The sequence below is a fragment of the Macadamia integrifolia genome, chromosome 4 (assembly GCF_013358625.1).
Source record: "Macadamia integrifolia cultivar HAES 741 chromosome 4, SCU_Mint_v3, whole genome shotgun sequence".
Taxonomy (NCBI): domain Eukaryota; kingdom Viridiplantae; phylum Streptophyta; class Magnoliopsida; order Proteales; family Proteaceae; genus Macadamia; species Macadamia integrifolia.
In genome coordinates, this window is record NC_056560.1 from 27,106,078 (window position 1) to 27,126,315 (window position 20,238).

Below are 20,238 nucleotides of genomic sequence, written 5' to 3' on the forward strand. Positions count from 1 at the left end.
AGGCCTTAGCCAACAAAGGAAAACCAAAAGCCACAATCACCAACAAAGGCTAACAAAAAGGGGGGGGGGAGCAAAGCGAGAGCCGGAATCCGGAAAGCCATCAAGTGGGGGGGATGAAGTCAACCTGGAGGTTCCAGAAAGCAACGATGTGGGAATTTCTAGGGGTGGTGGGGATCGGGCTGGTCTAAAGGGATGAAGCTTTAGACGTGACATCAAAGTAGATAGCTTTCCAAATCTTATCCGGAGAATGGAATTTGGAAGTCCATCTACGAATGTTATGCTCCATCCAGAGGTGGTTAATAGTAGCGGCAAAGGCTAATTTGCCTATGGAATCACAGACAAAAGACCCAAAGAATGTCATATCAACTTAAAAAGCAAAGTAGTAAATAACATGAACTAATTCACATTCAGCTTAGGTGTCAGAAAAGATCATACACCACAAACATAAGTTTTTTGCAGTTATAGGATAATATCAATAACCAAAGGATTTTCTGCAAAGCTATAATAGGTTTACAAAGGCACACCTTGAGAAAAGGCGCAAAATCTCACAATGTAACTTAGATGATGAATAAGCATACAGCCTAAAGTTTGTCTCCACAACTATGAATCCCTGTTGAGGAAAATACAGAAATAAATCACTATTAAATTGCAAAGAGATTCGATTTCTAAATCCTAAAAAGTTCAATAAATAGAAAAGCATGATTTATTACAAGCAGAAGTAGGGGAGAATAGAAAAATCAGAGGCTGTGTCCTAAACCAGAGACACACAGTGACCCAACAAAATATGCAAATATATGTATCGCTATCTGGTATGAGTATGCTCACTAGGGGCCCGTTTGGTATCGTTTTAAAAAAACGTTTCTGGAGTTTTTTCGTTCTATTGGAACGAAAAAACGGAATCTTCTATTTGGTTCACTTATAGTCCGTTTCTGTTTTTTTGGAACAAAAAGTGAAAAAAAAAACTGAAAAAACGAGATTGGGCGTTGGAGTTCCGTCTTCCCAGTTTCGTTCCATTTTACAAAAAAATAAATAAAAAATTTCTGGATAAAAATCTGAAATTTTGAAACACCATTTTTTTCGTTTAAAAACTGCGTTTTGACACAGAAACTGAAATTTTCGTTTTTGACACGAAACGGCTTTTCTGGAACAGAAACAATACCAAACGGGCCCTAGGCCATCTCCTAGGTGAACATAATCCCATTGGGGAATCATCAGTCTAATATCAGCTAGTTGGGGACAACTGAATTTTTCTAAGGCTATAGATGGTCCCTTTATGAGACTGAGATGCTTAAAAAACCTTCCAGATTGCTTTTCCATTTTATAGGTTTTCATCATCTCTTAGAAGTGACTAGTACAACAGGCAGTAGATCTGAAAATTTGAAAGAAGCTTCTAGAATGTGGTAGATGCAATGTAAAATGGAAAATGGGTGTATCAATGAAGGAAATGATGCAGAGAAGAAGCCGAGGACTTGTGTCCACAGGAAGAAAAGGTGTAGCAGGCCCCCAGTTGAAGCCTAGCTCAGCTCAAGGTTCAAGGTATCGGGTGTCGACCCTTGGGGAGACCGAAATTTCGGTTGGAACTTGGAAAATTTCGAGGAAACCAGGAAATTTTTCCCAGTTGGGTGGAAACTTTAGTTTTGACCCCCAAAATGTGTTTTTTTTTTTGCCTGAATTTTTGTGTACGTCCTATTTTAGATATTTATAACACATTCACATAATTAGTTTCATGGAAAAAACACCTTAAGTCATACTTGGGTGAACTAAAGTTTGGTACTGTAAGTTGAGTCGTTGACTGAAAGACTGAATATATACTACATTAGTACATGGTCTACATTATAATTAGTCTACAATCTACATAAGTACATAATATATAATGCAAAGGATCCATAATAAATAATAATATTACATAATTGTGAGTTATCTCTCAACACACAACACTTAAAAGTCAATTCCAAGTAAAGTGTCTTGGCGGTTCCAGTCCACGAGCTCCATACCATTGCAGATGTCGTAGCCGTTCCTCTAAATGCACCACATATGAGTCCCATGACATGTTTTGGGCCCAATTGTTTTGGTAGTCCGTCACTACCCATCTATAAGATGCATCATCAACATCAGCTAGGTATCCCAACCTAGGAAATGGCTCAGTCACAATGATAGGATGTGGATGTGGCACACAAGGTTGGGTGGATATCCAAAGATTTTGTCAACAAAAGATGACCCACCACCTGAATTACCCTCCTGTCCAAATGAAGTAGAAGATCCACCATACTATCCATACCCACCACCATATCCAAATGAACCGGTGCTCTCGAAGGATGGCACACAAGGTTTGGGGAAGATGGGATTTTTCGGTCCCAGCTCTCTTCCTTAGGTAGATTTGCTATGAATATGCAAGATCCAAGTTTAGAATAAAGATTAGATGGCACAAGGGTAAAATTTGGAGTGTTTTCCCAAGTTTCCCACTTCATAGAGAAGAAATAGGGGGAGAGGGTCGAAATTTTGAACTAAGAAGGCTTAGTTTCCCATTTAAGAAGGTTTTATAAAGGCTGACCCATTGGTCCACTCGAAAATTCCCACATTAAGCCCGAAATGCGGGAATTTTGGTCGATACTGGTCGAAACCAGTGACTTTTAAAAGTCACATGGTATTTGGTATCGAAGTCCTAGGATACCATCGAAATGTGGAAAATTTCAACCGTATCGGTGGAAACCTTGAACCATGGCTCAGCTAGGCTATTTTCCAGCCCAATCGTGGGTCTGGTAAAGTCCATGTGGGCTTAGTAGTATTTTAACTTAAGTATTATTTTCTTTCCTAGTTTGAGTAGTATTCTTTAATTTGTGTCTGTATTCAACAAGATGGTAATTTATTAGTTAGACTAGGATTTCTGTTTCCTATTCAGAATAAAAGTTGAGTTAATTTTTTCTATTTAAACCATTGTAGAGCCAAGGTTCCCATGAATTACGATTTTGAATAATTGAAGTTTTGCTTTGCAAATCTCTGAGGGAATCAGTTTGGTGGGAAGTTGATAGGACAGAGGAAATCTGATCCTTGAGGGTGAGAAACCTGATACTCTGTTTTGTGCATATCAGGTACTGATCTTCCTTCCATCAATTAATACTTTGTTCTTAGTTTTAATCTCTGGTTTACAACATCATAACTTCTCACATCTGTGGTGTGTTCTGGTTATAGAAATCTTGAGAATTTAAACTACATTAATAGCTTTGCTGTTGACTTGCAGTTCCCCTGTTCTCAGTCATATCTTAAGCAACCGTAGGCTGATCTGTAGATCAGATTAAACCCATCTTTTGGGATTTTCAAGGTTTGCCTAGGAGGGAAAATCGATCCTAGTTTTGGGCCACTCTGACGTCTTGTAATTTTGTCCAATTACAAATGATCAAGCAAGAAGACCCCAATAAGCCCTAATAGGAAGCACTGTCCCTGTGATGGAAAAGAATTCCCTGAGATCCACTCCAACCTACCAGCACCATCCTTGGCCAACATGCCATAGAAATAGCAGATCTTGGCCTTCAAAGGAAAGAGTAATTCACTTGAGCAGCCAAGAAATGAATTGTGTCAAATAATATGGCTGAATCTCCGTGGCCTTCTACTGAAACCTTTGCCCAAGCTATGATGGTTGCTGAGTTACCACCCTCAAATATGATGTCACTGAACCCCTCTCTTATTGCTAACTCCAGCCCCAATTTACGAGAAAGCATTTCAGTTTTGTTGGAATGTCTTCTCCAATAGGACCCGGAATATGCTTTCAGTACTTCCCCTCTGCCAGCAGAAGATCTAAACACCACCACCACCACCACCACCACCACCCCCTCAAAAAAAAAAAAAAAAAATCCAGATGGACCCAGCTTGCCAAAGAAAGCCATCAAATTTCATTCAGTTTTACAAACCCAACCGGTGGAGGATCCCAAACAGCATGTCTTCCTGCTTTAAGAATTCTGGAAACAACCATGTTTTCCAGTCCATAAAAGGATAAGAGTCGGGGACTTCCTAAAAGTAGAATCTACCACTGTCAAATGAACCATCCCAACTTTTATCTTTCCAATGACAACATTTCTGGCGAGAACTTATCTCACCAAAAAAAAAAAAAAAGATTGGTATTCCTTTCATTAGAAATGCACCAGAAATGCAACAAAGTAGCCCTCCATAAAAATCTTTCCCTCGCCCCAAAAGGAGCCAAGTAGTAGAACCATATGAGTCCCACAACAAATGTTATGGACTACTTTTCACTTTTTTTTGTGTGAAAAAATAGAATTGTATTGTCCCAGGGTTATTATTTTAGTCTTGGAGTCATGAATCAAAGTTTTGTTTATTTACGGAAGGTTACAGCTTTGAAATGTGGGAGACCAATAATCAATCTACACAAATCTCAAAAGAGAAAAGGAAACCTGTTTGCGTGACGATGAATCTGACAAGCTAACAGAAAGATTTGTCGCTAATTTAGTAGGAATGAACCAACTCTCCTTCCGTCCCTGTACAAACAAAATTATCTCATATTTTCAGTAGAAATATCTTCTTCGATTATAAGGATTTGGGGGCAAAAATATTTCACATGTTTAATAACATTAATATTGAGTCTGGACTTACATGCTGAAGCTTGACTAGTCCCAGGTCTGCAAGATCCTTAAAAGTGTTCCTTTGTACATCAGTCAAGGTGTTTAAATTATAGGCCTACAACATAACCAGAGGGAACTTAGACGCAAAATGCAAGAACTTGAGATATAGCCAGAAACTGCTTTTCCAGAAAAAAATTGAATACATGAAAGGTACCAAAGAAGCGTCATTTCCATCCTAATTAAAATTAGAGCGGATACAGCTGCAGCAACAACCATTCCTCCCCACCCCGCCCCAACCCAAAAAAAAACAAAACCCCTCAAACTTGGGCAGTCCACTTCAATTACAGATGGGAATCCCATGTGTATATTCAAGGTCTTTTCTATCTCCTCACTTGAGCTAGCACATTTCTCCCTTCACATTTTTTAGATTGAACAATACCCTCACCTTCAGTTATGTTTCATTTGGAGAAAAAAATGTATGCATAAATGAAATAGTACTTGGGAAAATGCCGACATATTTTCTTTCATTATCATGAAATCATGAAATCAAACTGACAATGCATAGCTTAGGCCTTGTACAAGTGTGACCTCAAATAAAGCTGATTAGAGGGCAAGGATCCATGTAGCCAACCCCATTTAATTGGGACAAGGCTGAGTTATTATTGTTGTTGTTGTCATGAAATCAAAACCATTGTCTTGGATTTTGAAGAAACCAAAATCATTGACACTAAATAAGCAGACGAAAAAATTGACAGAAGGCCCACAATAGTGCAATGTAGTTGGTTAAAACAGGCAATCATTTTAGTTCAAGATGATCATATCCACAGGATCCTATCCATTACCTCGCCTGCGACATGGAAGCTAAGCTCCAACAGAAACGAAATCAAATCTGCAGGATCCACACCTCTATCCTGCACCACACAAAGATAAAATCAAACTGTGAGAAACATTATGCACATCCAAAGCCACTAGGCATATTCTCTACCAACTATTGAATAGAAGACTAAAACCCAATCTCTAGGTTTTAAGTACCTAGTCTTCAGTATTTCGGTATTTCCACCCTCAAACATATCCCCTTTGAGTCTTTTAGCAAGGAATCTTTCAGGATTTTACTGATGTAGAAATATTCTAGAAGGGTTAAAATTTCCTTCATGGCCATATAAATTAACCCCTTTTAAACACAACCCAGATATGCCACGTGGCAAATTGGATGACACCCAAATTTGGTGAACATGTAGATCCCTAGGTTCCTGCTCATATGTCAAGTTTCAACCAAAATGAAGTTTGCCAAGTGGCAAAATAGGACTTCAAAAAGTCCAGGAAGTGGGAGAGTACTCAGTACTGGTTGGAGTTTGGTAGAGATATATGTACAAACATGGGGACGCATGCGAATACACCCGAGGGTATATGGTTGAATTTGAGTATAATTCGACAAGTGACCTATCTAGACCGTCACTTGCCTATCCAATGGTTCGAAATTGTCATATCATCATGCCATGCAGCAGAATTAGGAGTCCCATTAAGAGAAGTCTCCACATTGGACCCTGTAAAGGTATAATTGCCATTTTGGAAATATTAATACTTACTGTAGCTCAAGTTCTTATTTGAAAACTCATGGGTGCAAAAAGAGAGCAAAAACTATGAAATATATCACATTTAGAAGCCTAAATTTCAGGAGTGAAATAAAAAATTAAGTCTCATTAAAATTCAGATAGAAAACAAATTTTTTGCAGAGTAAATTACAGCCTGGGTCCTCCATGTTAGGGTGTCTGTAGTTGCCATAGTTAGCATGGCATCTAGGGGCCTGTTTGGTAACATTCTTTTGAAGTTTTTCTATTGTTTTTTCATTCCTTTTAGAGCAATTAAATAACTGAAATATGTTTGAAAACGCCGGTTCATTTTCCTGTTCTTTTGTAATGAACCGGGCAATTTGAACACAAATGTTGAGAAACAAAAGAATAAAGTTGAATTTGTTATTTTGTTTATAATCAAAAGTGAAGGAACAAATTTGATTGACTCTTGACTCTCAACCCTGAACCCCCGTAACCTTTCTTCTTTGTCTCCCCCCCCCCCCCCCGGCCTCTGAACCCACTTCTCCCCCTTGCAAAGTCGCACTCATCAGCTGCCTGTGTTTAACTCATTATCATTCATGTACACATTAGGATTATGTTGGTGCTATCGATGTGATGTAAATGCATTTGTACCTAGTGCAAAGCTAATACCATATTGAGGAAGAAAGTCATTGACAACCCAGAATGTGGTGTGCATGTTCATTCGACATGAAATAACATTTGTCTCTGAGGGAACAGCAAACAATTTTCGGGTCTTTTCCACAACAATATCAAATCCACATTTGAAATTTCCTCTTCCGCTCCCAAGGTAAATAGAAAGATAAAATAATATTTTAAACTTCCAATTAAACAATTTTGATGTATTTTCCAAGTGGTTTCATTTTCCCCACATTATACGGTAGGCAAGTATTAGTGGACTTCAGGTATCCAAATACGACTGGATTTTTTAATGGTACCATCTACAAGACTGTAAAGGCAGTGGAAGACAAACAAGGACTGTTGTAAAATTATTCAACCATAGACATTCCTTGTTAAGGAATGTGATAGAACGTTCCTTTGAAGTGTTGAAAAACGTTTTCCTATTTTAAACAATTTGCCTCCTTTCTCTCTTCAGCATCAAAGTCATATCATAATTGCTTGTGATCAGTTTTCTCTCCCCTGTAATGTTATTCTTTCTCTCATACGATCTTTCCTCACATCCCCTTCTCCTTTATCTTCTTCATTCCTTATTTGTATTTGTATTTCTATTTCAAGATCTGATTCTGAATTCTGTTCTCTAATCGGGGTTATAGTTTCACAGATCATTATTATTAAATCAAATCCTTGTTTGGTGATTGTTAGATCCCTTGAAGTTTCTACCATCGAATTCTGTTCTTAATCTGCAATTTCATATTCCTTGTGCCACTAGGATATTTCCATATCTCATAATCAGACAATTGGACTGTCCTCAAAATTTAATATCTTATTCCCTTCGACCATTTAAGCCTTCAACCAGAATTCTGGCCTTATTTCATCTGTTGGTTTCCTGTTATCTGATTTCTCCAAATTCTAGTTCCTCCATCATGCGATTCTGAAGTTTTTTTGGTTTCTAAACCCCAGACCTTGGTGTTTTAGAACCCCACTATTCTACAAGTCTTGAATTTTGAAAATGGAACTATAATCGTTTTCCTTGTACTCAACAGGACTTATTGGGGACTTGACAGTAAAGTTGGATGTTTGGAACCAGAGAATGTGTGGCACGAGACATTTGGGACAAGTGGACCTTGGGGACCCCTTTCTACCTGAAAAGGAGCTGTGAACAGTTGATGGAGCAGCAGTCAGAAAGTAGGAATTATAGATCTGCGGTTGTAAATTCCACAGTGGTGTTTTCTACCTTATGGACCCATCCCAATGAGTCTTATGGAACAGTGTGTGTCATGGGTACGAGTATGATGGGTTTAAGACCTGCAGTAATGAATCGATAATTGCGATTTCAAGATCCGAGTCCATCAGAAAACTGCAGAGAAGTGTCATTCCCCTTAATTTACCTTCTATTTTTCATATTATTATAATCACTTCCTTCCTCCAATCCTCCCCGCACTACGCATGAAGGTTGCCAGGTGAATTTTCTGGAAAAAGAAAAGAGCTGAGTTGCCGGTGCCATAGTTGGCAAGGCGCCGCCTTTGGCGTCCAAGCGGTTTGCCTAGGGCCTAGGCGACTATTGCCTTATTGCACTATATGTCGCCTTATGTTATTATTTCATTTACTTAAGAAGTTAAGATATTATTCATAAATAAGCAAACACCTCATATTTGAATCCAATAAAATTAGTCTAAAAATCAAATTCCAAAATGATAAAAAGTTAACCCCCCCCATAACAAAAATTGGATTTTTGGTTGTAGGGCAATTTTCAAGTTTCAATTGCTATGGTTTTTCTCAATTCTGAAAATTTTATAAATCTTATCATGGTAAAACATTGTTAAAAAATAAAAGTCCGGCAAAAAAATCTTTTGTTTTGATGTCCATAAAATTATTTCCATTCAGACGATTTAACGACATTTGCGCACTTTAAAATAAGTTTGATAGGAATATAACTTTTTCATAATAACTCAAATTAAATAATCTTAGACTTGTTAGAAAGCTAGTTTTGTGTTATACCTAATACAAAAAGTCTCATGTAAAAATAAAATCACTTGACCAATCAAAATTATTATAGAACAAGAGCATTTCTCTAAATGTCAATAATTCATGTTGATTTTTGATGACTTGATGTGAGTGTGACTATGTTGATTTTTTATGACTTGATGTTGCTTAATGTTGATTTTTTATATCATAGGGTATTATTGTAACATACTAAACAACTTTCGAAAATAGGGGAAATAAAAAATAACAAATGGGCGATTTGATCACCACGGCAACACCATTGCAGGTGATTTATCGCCAAATCGATTAGCCACCCCTCCACCGCCTTGGGTCGCCATGACGCCATGACAACTATAGCCGGTGCTGAAGAAGAAGGTTATGGTGGTTGGGAGTATTTCACAGAGTGGGTGCAGGGTTTAAAGTATCGGTCCGTATCGTACCGTATCGGCAATTATGTATCCGTATCAGCCCTTACCGATACAATACGTACCGATACGATACATGAAATTTTTAAAACCCTTTTGTATCGATACGTATCTTACGATACACACCGATACGTACCGATATTCTATGAAAATTTTAAAATCGAAATGCAATATACGTTTCAATATGTATTAGTACGTATCAATGTGTATCGGTATGTATCGACCGATACACACTGATACGTACCGATACGGTCATAAAATGGCCAAGATGGAAAATTTTTGAGGTGTTTTTGCTCCAAAGTTGCTGCCAACCATTTTTCTCTCTAACTAAAGTGGAAATCAAGGTTGGGAACAAGGATTTTACATTTAAGGGACAACTACAAACCTTGGATTCTTAGTGCGATACTCTTAATTTACTGTTTATTCATAATACATGTTATATGTAGCTTTTTTAAACTATTTTTTATGCAAAAGTGTATAAAAAAGTGTTTCCTATCCATTTATGTGCGTATATTTAACGTATCTTCGATACGATACGATACCTTCCGATACGTATCTTAATTTTGGCTGACCGATACGGCGACCAATACTGATATTTTAATCCTTGGGTGGGTGTTGAGTGAGTGAATACGATAGTGTTCAATGTTTTTTAAATATTTAGAGATCACCTGGTCACTAATGCCTGACTTAGCTTATCCATAATGGAAGGACCTAAAGATGGGTATCTTCATCGTGGGGCACCCCAAACATAGATACCCCTAATTTATCCTATTTTGACAAGAAGACGTAAATATAAAATGTCTTTCAAGATATGTAAAAAGAAAAAACTACGGACAAAATTGTACGGCAAAAAAAAAAATGTTATCGCAAAATTACAATGACCAAAACATGTAAAATTTTAATAGTACATACCTCAGAATTGGAGATGTATTCCCTGATTATGTACCAAAGTTGTGCATTTGTATCCATCAGCTGCCATTTGTAAAATGAATAAATGGCTACCAATAGGTAAAATCATAAAAGGTATTAGCAGTTTAAAGTCATTCTGAAACATACCAAGAACTGGAAACCATTCTCAGTCAACCTTGGAGCTTCTTTCTCTCTGTTAAAAAGACACATAAACAAAAAGTCATCATTTCAGATACACATAATCACAAAGAACATAAGGCACACAAAGAAATCAATTTAAAAAGGAAAGGCTAGAGGGTAGGAACCTCTGACTTAAAAGACCTCGCTGGAAAACTTTCATCACAGAAGAGCTGAAGTTTGTTGGCTTTCCAGCTTGGGACGGGCTAATAAGTTGCAGCAAGAAGCACTGGTTTATCACAAGTTCAAATCATAAAAAAGGGTGACCTGAAATCATATGAAACTACATATTGACAAGAGGAAGGTACCAATTCTCTCATTTAATACATAAGCTGGTGGAGAAAAACTTGAAAACACTGACACTGAACTAAGGTATAAAGTTAGTAGGCTAAGATAGAATAAGGTGAAATGACAACCTCCCATTGCTCAAGCGCATAAGAGTCTAGATCCTCCAAACTTGGGAGCCTCACAGTGACACTTGCAGGCATGGGTTCCCTAGGTGAAACACCACTGCAAGTTTCAAATTCAAGGATCAAAACTAATGACACCTCTGAGTTAAAAAATACATTTTGAGCTTACATAGCTAGCATATAACTGCAATACAAGTAAACTGACCAAACAAGCAAAAATTTTAGGACAAAATTGCCAATGATGACAAGAAAATGGAAATCACCTATAGTCATAAACATGCATTTGGAAAGTTCTCAGGATAAACTATAATCCACTCAAATTATGCATATTGCAACATAGGATCTAAGGTAGAATTAACCGAAGACAAATAAAAAGAGGGCAAAAGGCCCCTTCAGGGGTGTACATGACCCCTTTTAGAATGAATATGGATCCAGATCAGCCACGTGGCAGATTGGATGGATCCCCAATTTTGTGGTCAAATAGATCCCTAGGTCCCCTGTTCACATGTCAAGTTTTAACCTAAACAAAGTCTACCAAGTGGCAAAATAGGGCTTCAAAAATCTAGAAAATGGGAGAGTGCACAGTACTAGTTGGAGTACAGTACACATGCAAGTGTACATGGGAATGCATGCATGCCAATACACGATGGTTGAATTTGAGTCTGAAATTTAACATGTGACCTATCCAGACCATCCCCTATCTATCCAACGGTCCAAAATTGCCACATCATCCTACCACATGTTAGAATTAGGAGTTCAGTGGAGAGAAGCCTCTCTACACTGGACTGTATAAAGGCATAAAAGCCATCACAAAAAATCTTAAGAAGAATTTAAACAGAGCAAGACTGTTCTACCACCTACACATTTATTTGGATTATAACAAAATCATGAAGTGAGAGAGATGGAAAAGGTTGATCCAAACTATTATGTATCCTCCCCCACCTTTCCCTTGGGAAGAGAAAAGAGATATGGTAAGAAGGGAATAAAAAGAAAGGACACACACACACACACACACACACACACACACACACACACAATGTGCCATATCTATAAAACATGCAAAGTTCCATGCTCCATACGATGTATTTCTCATATCAAATACTTTGGACATATTTAATCTTTTCCAACAGTAAGTCAAGAGCTCTCATTGCACTTGAGATGCCACTGTCAAGATGCAACATCTTGACAAGATAGAATCCGCAAAGGTGGATGTATGAAACTTACACTTACCCATACATTAAATACTTTTGAAGATTACTCTGAAACTTTGGGTTTAATACGTAACTCGTTTCTTTTTTCCTGCAGATATAAAGAGAAACCAGAAGAGTCAGAAGAAAGACGAAACTGCTGAACATGCTATAATGTCAGGACATGTATGACAGGATGGTTGTTAGGTTCAGACCATCCCTCTACAAAAATAGAAAATCTTTCAAGATTCAAGACTGAAAGAAGATGGAAGTTGGTTAAATGGAAAATCAGAGACGAATAACATCATCAGGACCAGGACCCATGATTTTACAGTTCTTAGGTGGTACAATGGCATATTCAAGCCTCAATCATGGAACAAAATTCATGGTCTGAATGATACTACATGTGCATTTGATATAAATAAATCACAAAACATTCTTTCAATTTTTTTTTTTTTTTTTTTTTTTTGGGAGTAAAAAGATTCTTTCAAGATTCAAGATTGAAACAAGATGGAAGTTGGTTAAATGGAAAATCAGAGATGAATAATATCATCAGGACGCATGATTTTACAGTTCTTATGGGGTATATCACGGAACAAAATTCATGGTCTGGCTAATTCAACATGTGCAGTTGATAAAAACATTATACTACAAAACAATATTTCTTTAGGGATGCAGATGCATGCAAACACCTATTAACATCCCAAGATAAATATCAGGCTCTTCAGATAACTGCTTTAAAGAGCATCCAAGTTGAAAGGGCTTCTATTATCTTGGGCCTCTTTCAATAAGGATTTTGAGGAATGTCTTCTTTGGAAATTAAAACAAATTGGTCTTTTATTCTTGGGAGTTGAGGAGTCTAATGCTTATATACAGCTCCATATCCACTTGTATAACTTTTAGGTCTATTTGTGTGCCTTAAATATTGAGGCATCTTTCCTTTCCCTAAGAAAATGTCTTTAAATATTGAGGCATCTTTCCTTTCCCTAAGCAAATGTCTTTAATTATCTAAGAGACAGAATACCGCAATATGCTACAAAAGGCAATGTAACATAAAGCCTTATCTCCTTGTATTGATGTCACGAGTAATAAATAGGGAAACTGATACCACCCTTTTATTCACAATGAGTAGCTATAACAGTGAAGAAGCATTACCTACTCACACGCACTTGTTGGGTATTTCCTTTGATATTAACATTAGATTACCTATTAGAAAGGTGGATTCCTTGGTAAGCATTGTTGCCTTACATAAATTCTTAGAAATCTAGGGAATTTTTTTTAGAGGAAATATGAATTGTAAGAGTTAACACGAGTCGTACCCAAGTGTCTCCCCACCTCAGCAACAAGACTGAGGTACTCAAAATAAATATTAAAAAGACAGTATGAATACAATGAAAGATTAATAGTGTGTCCATCATTGATTCTTCTTTTCAAACATTTTTTTAAGGAGTGCCTTATCAACAACTTGATCTGGGATTGAAGGTAAGTACCATCATTGTCTCATTGTGATGTAGTTGTCTTTTGTTTTGTGTCATTGTGATGTAGTTGTATTTTGTTTTTGCCGATGAAGAACAGTGTCAAGCTCAATTGTGATTGCATTTCAATTGGAAATCTATGTCCCCCGGGAACTCATGGTGCTTTCAAATATTTAGAAGCTGACTTTTGAAGATCCTAGAGTTTTTGCTATTAAATACATCTAATGTCCTTGCGCTTCTTCAACAGTTTAAAGAAGTCACCTTCCTAAGTAAGTCATATCATTGAAAGCGATCCAAACAATGCACTGGGGTTCACATATTGTCTCCTCGAGTTTAGTAAATGCTAAGGCAAAATCTGGAAACAAAAAATGGAATGAATATAGATATTATGGAAGGGAAAAGTGACAGTAAAAACCTGTCAGTCTCAAGAAATACTCTTAATTGAATTAACCGATCTATCGCATTTTTATGCTTAGAGAGCCCCTCAACAAGCACCCACTCCTCCATTAACTTTGCAGTTATTGGGACATCGATGTACAACATTTGCAAAACATACTTCTTAGCGAGAGGTGGCAAAGACCTGCATACAGAAGCAACAAATAAACTTTCACTTCCATGTAATTCATTTCCTATAAATCCTCAATTCTATTAAAGTATTTGCAGTGAAGCTACCTTCACACTTTCAACCAAACAAAAATTTAGTTAATTATACATCAAGGTCAGTGCTACGCAATTTAACAACGAACTATTAGAGCAGAAACTATCTGCTTGCTTCATGTCAATCACAGCAAAAAAAAAAAGGAATAAGTGAATTTTGAAAGATCCGTAATGATTGAGACACAGTGAACCTGAGAACAGCTTCGCAAATGAAAGCGTTATCATAGAGTTTGTCGAGCTTCAACGTTGGTAAAGCAGCAACCATGTCCATGAAATTCTTCGCAATGATCTTTACCTGCGGCATTCTTGAAATCCTTCACACAGTAAAAAGGGATTATTAGGGCTCTAGAGAATAACCAAAATAAAGATCAAACAACTCTGGAACTTCAACATTCAGGGAAGAAAGACATAAAGCGAACTTCCAAAATTTAGACCTTGATCGTTCTTTATATTACTCTTGGGGAGATTCTTTATACACAGGGTATGTTCTCTAATTGAGAACCGAAAGTTCATTAATTTGAAACCGATGGGTTAAAAATGGAGCCGGGCTCTGCTACCACCAAGGTAGAGTAGTGAATGAAAGCTTAAGACATGGCAAGTACAGAGAAGAATAAGGGACTTACAAATAAGAGACTCGCCGTCCGCAACTGCAATCAACTGGGAACAGAGACTGAGAGGGCTCGATACACTTTTAGATAGAGACTCACCGGCAGCCGATGCAATCTATTGGGAACGGAGACGGAGAAGAAAGTGGGCAGCAGGCAAGGGGCCAGGGTTCAAAGACTCGAGAAGTTATTCGGTTTGGATTTTCGAAAGTAAATCGGGGAGCCCGAATCACGTCCTCGTACGTGAACTTGACTTAAGGTTCTCTTACGTCAATAGCCGAAGGAACCCTCAACTCTCCCTTCTCCACCCCACGGTCCCCAAACCCCATCCCTCACTCTCATCATTTCTTTCCCTTTTTTTCCTCCGATCTCCTTTGAACGACGTTTTCCCCATGCCGGGGCTCCACTTTTCTGTGTGATAAAGGAGAGGATTTTCGTAATAATTTTTAATTTTTTTTTAAATAATAATATTAATAATTTTATATGAAAAAATATGATAAAAATAACATAATAATCTCATATGAAAGAGCATGCAATAGGCCTCAGGCTCATAGAACTTTTTTCATAGTAATAAAGATGCTCGAATCCTAGCTTGTGAATTATTTGGCCTAACCAAACTTTACCAATCCGTACTGAATTTCATCTTAATATTTCGGATTTTATAATAGAGAAAAAATGGCAAAAAGCGTGTGCCAAATTTCTTTTTGGTAGAATGATGTTTTATGGTGGTTGGATAAGAAATGGAAGTTTTAAATAAAAGCGAGTGCCAAGGTCTTAAGCAAGCATTGGATTTGAGGTGGCAAATACGAACCATTTAGACGGACTTGTATGCCATCTCCCCGAAACAAGTGTCATATAATCCATTGTCTTGTAAGATGTGTTTGTACATGGGATGTGGTATACTTTGATCTGTGTGGCTTCTTTTAAAATGGCTCCTATATGTTTGCTAATAGGTTGGACCATGGTGATGGTGTAGTCAGAGAAGATCATTACAAGCTTTCGCCCCTCTTGCAAACTATGACACTTCCTGGCTTTCTACTATTGTGCTAGCTATTTCTATGGTACGGGTATGGGTTACCAAGGAAGTTTGTAGGGTATGCGTCATACAAAATGGACTTTGTTATCTATATGAAGCTGATGCACTACTCTTTTTCGTCAAGATCACTCTCATGCCCACTATGGTGTGCTCCGTTAGCTGGACTTCTGATTCTCTTTATAGGGTTATTGACTTTGCCCATTCCCTATCCCGACTGTTCTCGTCAATGACATGTATGACAGGATCATATGGTATTCCTTAGTTTATGAACCTGGTTGTACGTGTTCAAAACCTCGTGTAACACATGTCATATGTTTTTCAGGTTTTGGCTATTTTGTATTGAAATTTTATGTATCCCTTTTTTTTTTTTTTTTTAATTGAACCTGTTATAATAATAAAGAGGGAAAAAAAACCCCTTGGCTACTAGAAAAAGGGGGGAAAGGGTAAAAAGAGTTTAATAGTTAAGTGCATTTGGTAGTTATATGAAAAAACACTTATGACGTTTTTTTTTCGTTTTACGGGAATAAGAAAATATAATTTTTCGTTTGTTGTTCACGATTCGTTATTCTGTATTTTTTTTTTTTTTAAACAAACTCAATAAAAAAACACCATAGATCAGAGATGTTGGAACATGAATACATGATAATCATGTTTCAACATTTGAGTTTTGTTCCAAACGAAATTTTGACATAGAAACAAAAAATTATAGTTTTGACAAGAACCATCATTTCCAAAACAAGATGACTACCAAACGCAGCCTTAAGGCAGTTAGATTTGGTGTGTGTTTTTTGATTTCTTCCCAAGTTCTCAATCTCATAGACTCAACAAATAAAAAAAAAAAAAGGAAAAATTATGCCCCCTCCCCTATAGTTTGCTGAAATTATGTGTGGGTCCAAGGGTTTGAGCGATTTAAGCCCTCCTCCCCTAAAGTATGAAAGATTCTTACAATTGAGTCCAATCCGTTAGTGGTCGTGAGTTTGAAATTGTTATGTGGTGAGGTCATATTTCTTACACCAAAAATACCCTCATAACGAAGTGAAGAAACCGAAAGACCCTTCACTTAAAATTAAGAAAAGAGGGAAATCCCTCTTTCAATTTCATCGTCGTCAACCTAGGTCTCCAAGCCTTAATCTGCAAATCGCTCCACTTATGAAAGGAACCGTGAGAAGCCAGAAGCCTGCAGAAGGATCAACCGAAGAAGAAGTAATAATTTAATGGTGTTTGGTCTTCTCATTTACCTGCAATTATAGAATAATTTAAAGGTTCTCTCTCTCTCTCTCTCTCTCTCTCTCTCTCTCTCTCTCTCTCTCTCTCTCTCTTGTTCTGTGTTGTTTTTGTTAAGTATTTATAGTTTTGTGCTTCATATATGGTGTCCCTCCAGGACAAGTCAAGAGCAATGGTATCTTAACTCACGCCAGAAAATCACCCAACTTCACCAAATCTTCATAGTATAAGAAGCCATAGAGCCTACCCTCTTCCTCATCGATCAAGATATTCATTTTCTCTTAGCTTCCTCATGTCTATAGAAACGGCAACCCGCTCACCTTCTCCTTTCCTTCCTTTGTTTTGTTGTAACTCGACAGTCACTGAGAGGGGGGTGAATCAGTAAGTCTAATTCCGATCCCCAAAACTTGTCCGATATCTGACACAGCAGACCCTGATACACTTGTACCTGTACCTGTCCCTGTTTACACACAGTAGTATGTACACTCAGCCTCTTAAAGGCACTTCCAAGTATGCACACCCATTCGGCATTCCATACACTTCAATATATATATAATGCAAACAATAATCACACCCACAACACAGGGTTTTTACAAGGTTCGACAATTTGCCTATATCCCCATAGTAGTGCTCATAAAGGCTTCATACCTACTCAATACACTACTTTTGACTGTACCCATAGTTGGGAACACCCACACCCAATTTTCTCAACCCAAAGCTGATATGGCACTCGCAGTGCCGGTACAATGTGTAGCACCCACTACACGGGAGCACTCACTCCCAATACTTAGCACCCATTAAGTACTCAATGAATAACACGATTAAATGGGGCTTATATCAATGCCCTACAATCATGCCCTGCCTAACATATACATCTACAACTAGCTAGCATGCTTATAGTTCATCCACAACTAACCCAACATGTATACATTCATCCACAACTAACCCTAACATACATACATATTATTATACATGCATATAATGTAAATTCTAGGGTTAAGAAATCTCACAGCCCTTGTCAGCTGTTATCAGAGTTGTCTCAGAGCATAGTCTTTATATACTTGAATCATCAACTCCCCTCTACAGTAGGAGACTTGAACCTTCAAGTAAGCCCAACATGGCCATGGCATCTCACAAGTCTTCTCCCTTGTCCTCTTGCACTTTAAAGCACAAACAGAAAAACCCTCTCTTCTTTTCTCTCTTTTCTTGGCTTTTGATCAATGCAAAATCAAGAACACTCAACTACCTTCTCAAGCCCACTTTAATGGAGTAAAGGCACTTTCCATCAAGCAATAAACCTCATTCAATGATCACCCATTAAGAGAAACTTCTCTTTCCAAAACAGTAGCCTTCCTTCACTCAAAAGTCATGTCTCTTGCTTCCATAGTGTATAACTCGGAATGGTGAAGAATCTGCAATTTGGTTTACCCAAATCGAGGTTAAAATGAGGGAGATATGACTATTTGAAGTTGGAGCAATGAGATAACCTAAAATAGAATCTTCGTATGAGTGACGTAGGCTAGATCTGGCCGTAGATCTCATCAAAAGGTGTCTCTTAATTTGATCTGTCCGATTAAACCAACTGACAATAGATCTAAATCATAGGATTCGAATCTCTCAAAGTCAAAGATGACATCAACATGACACAGGAGCTGACATCGTCAGACGCATTATCGAGATACCATGGGTTACTTCAACGCAATTTCTAGATATATGTCGGCTTAACCCATAAAGGAGAGGCATTTAATGACCATTAGATCTTGATCTATAAGATCTAGTTGATCCAGATCTAAGGGATTGGAATCTAAACATTGGTGATGATGCATATGCGACACACAATAGTCAATGCAATATAGTGTAGCCCCGTTCTATCATAGCCAATGCACCCGACCAACCCCAACACATGCTCAAGCATCTTTTGCATCAGCACAGAGCGCTCTATTCGATCAGCATTTAGCCTATGTGGCTCAATCTGAGCCGTTCATTCTACAACACTATACTCATTTTTATTACAATCAAGCCCTTATCTCCATATATTTTAATGCCAAAAACCCCTTATCAACCCAAACATTCAAAATCTCGAAATTACATAAGCCCTTGAAATTTCAAAATTAAAATTTGGAAAATCCACCCAACACCGAGAGCATCTGTTGATTTTTCGGTTTGGATTTTCGAACCGGCTTCACGGAAACATATGTAACTTTTTCACACGATATCCAATTGAGATGAAACGAAGTGCATTGAAACCGCAACTAGATGCTCTACCACTTTTTAGAAGACTCGATCATCTGAATCAACTATGTAAAAAGACAAAAATACCCCTAAATCTTTTCAATGATATCTTCCTCATACGGAATTGGAACGCAATGAAATCAAAACCATTGGAAATATTGGATTTTTGTCGTGTCGTTACATGGATAACACTTCTTTTAAGAGATTCATCTTCAATGTTGAAATTGCCCCTGACTGTCATAAATACCGTAACTTCTTCATACGATATAGGAATGCGACAAAATCAGATGCACTAGACTAAATAAATTACAATTTATCTTTTTCATAAAAAAAAAGTTTTTCAAAAATGTCATTTTTACTACCAAAAATGTCTTTGAGCATAAATAGGGAAATTTTGCCAGTTTTGACCCAGAAACCCGCACCACCTACCATGGATGAATTAAACCACTCCATGCATACAATGTGGCTATGTTATCTCATCGATAACACTCAACGCTGCCATGTCATCACTTTCGACCACGTCACCCAAACTGGCCACATCATCACTGCCACGTGGTTGGGTTGCCAACAATGACAACCATACAACAACATGTTCATCATCTTACTTGCAGTACTAACTCAAGTAGCAGTTGCAGGGTGTGAGATTCCAACCAAAGCCAATGTAGCAGACAAGAAATAGCCTGGCTCGTTCATTGACAATGATGGATATGTGCTCATTTCTGGTCTAAGAAGAGTGCAGGTACCAACCCTAGCTGGTTTTCATTTCTTCTCACCCTAGTCAGGTGGAAGAACCGGAGACATTGGTGGGGGTGGAGATAGTGGCATTGGATTTGGTTGTAGAGTGTCGATTTGCATAGGGATCGACTTCACCTTCTCCAACGGTTCTCTTTTATGAACAATCTCTACCTAATGGGATTATAAAGTCTAAAAGGGTATAATGGTCCTTTAAAATCAAGACTATCTTTACTAAAGGGGTATTCAAGTCTTTTGATGTATGAAAGTAACATGATACTCACACCGTCAATGTTAGGGGAGAGGGGCATAAATCGTACAAATTCTTGGACCCACACGTAATTTTGGCAAACTACATGGGAGGGGGCGTAATTTTCCCAAATAAAATATAACCTGTCAAATAAA

General features: G+C 37.7%; 1 protein-coding gene across 2 annotated transcripts in view; it reads right to left on the reverse strand.

The window, feature by feature from the left end:
• The window catches only part of LOC122077315 (general transcription and DNA repair factor IIH subunit TFB2), an 18,052-nt gene extending 3,060 nt beyond the window's left edge, over window positions 1-14,992 (reverse strand). Inside the window, exons 1-12 of one of the 2 annotated variants that reach the window (XM_042643230.1) lie at window positions 14,628-14,990; window positions 14,196-14,318; window positions 13,763-13,927; window positions 11,916-11,984; window positions 10,692-10,785; window positions 10,404-10,504; window positions 10,246-10,291; window positions 10,102-10,161; window positions 5,414-5,482; window positions 4,603-4,686; window positions 4,404-4,487; window positions 525-610 (exon numbers count right to left, since the gene is read on the reverse strand). In XM_042643230.1, coding sequence (XP_042499164.1) covers window positions 525-610; window positions 4,404-4,487; window positions 4,603-4,686; window positions 5,414-5,482; window positions 10,102-10,161; window positions 10,246-10,291; window positions 10,404-10,504; window positions 10,692-10,785; window positions 11,916-11,984; window positions 13,763-13,927; window positions 14,196-14,308 — 971 coding nt within the window. In that variant the 5' untranslated portion in view covers window positions 14,309-14,318; window positions 14,628-14,990. Of the gene's footprint in view, window positions 1-524; window positions 611-4,403; window positions 4,488-4,602; window positions 4,687-5,413; window positions 5,483-10,101; window positions 10,162-10,245; window positions 10,292-10,403; window positions 10,505-10,691; window positions 10,786-11,915; window positions 11,985-13,762; window positions 13,928-14,195; window positions 14,319-14,627 lie in introns of both variants that reach the window. The other variant, XM_042643231.1, reaches the window with a different exon arrangement.
• Between the last annotated feature and the right edge of the window lie 5,246 nt (window positions 14,993-20,238).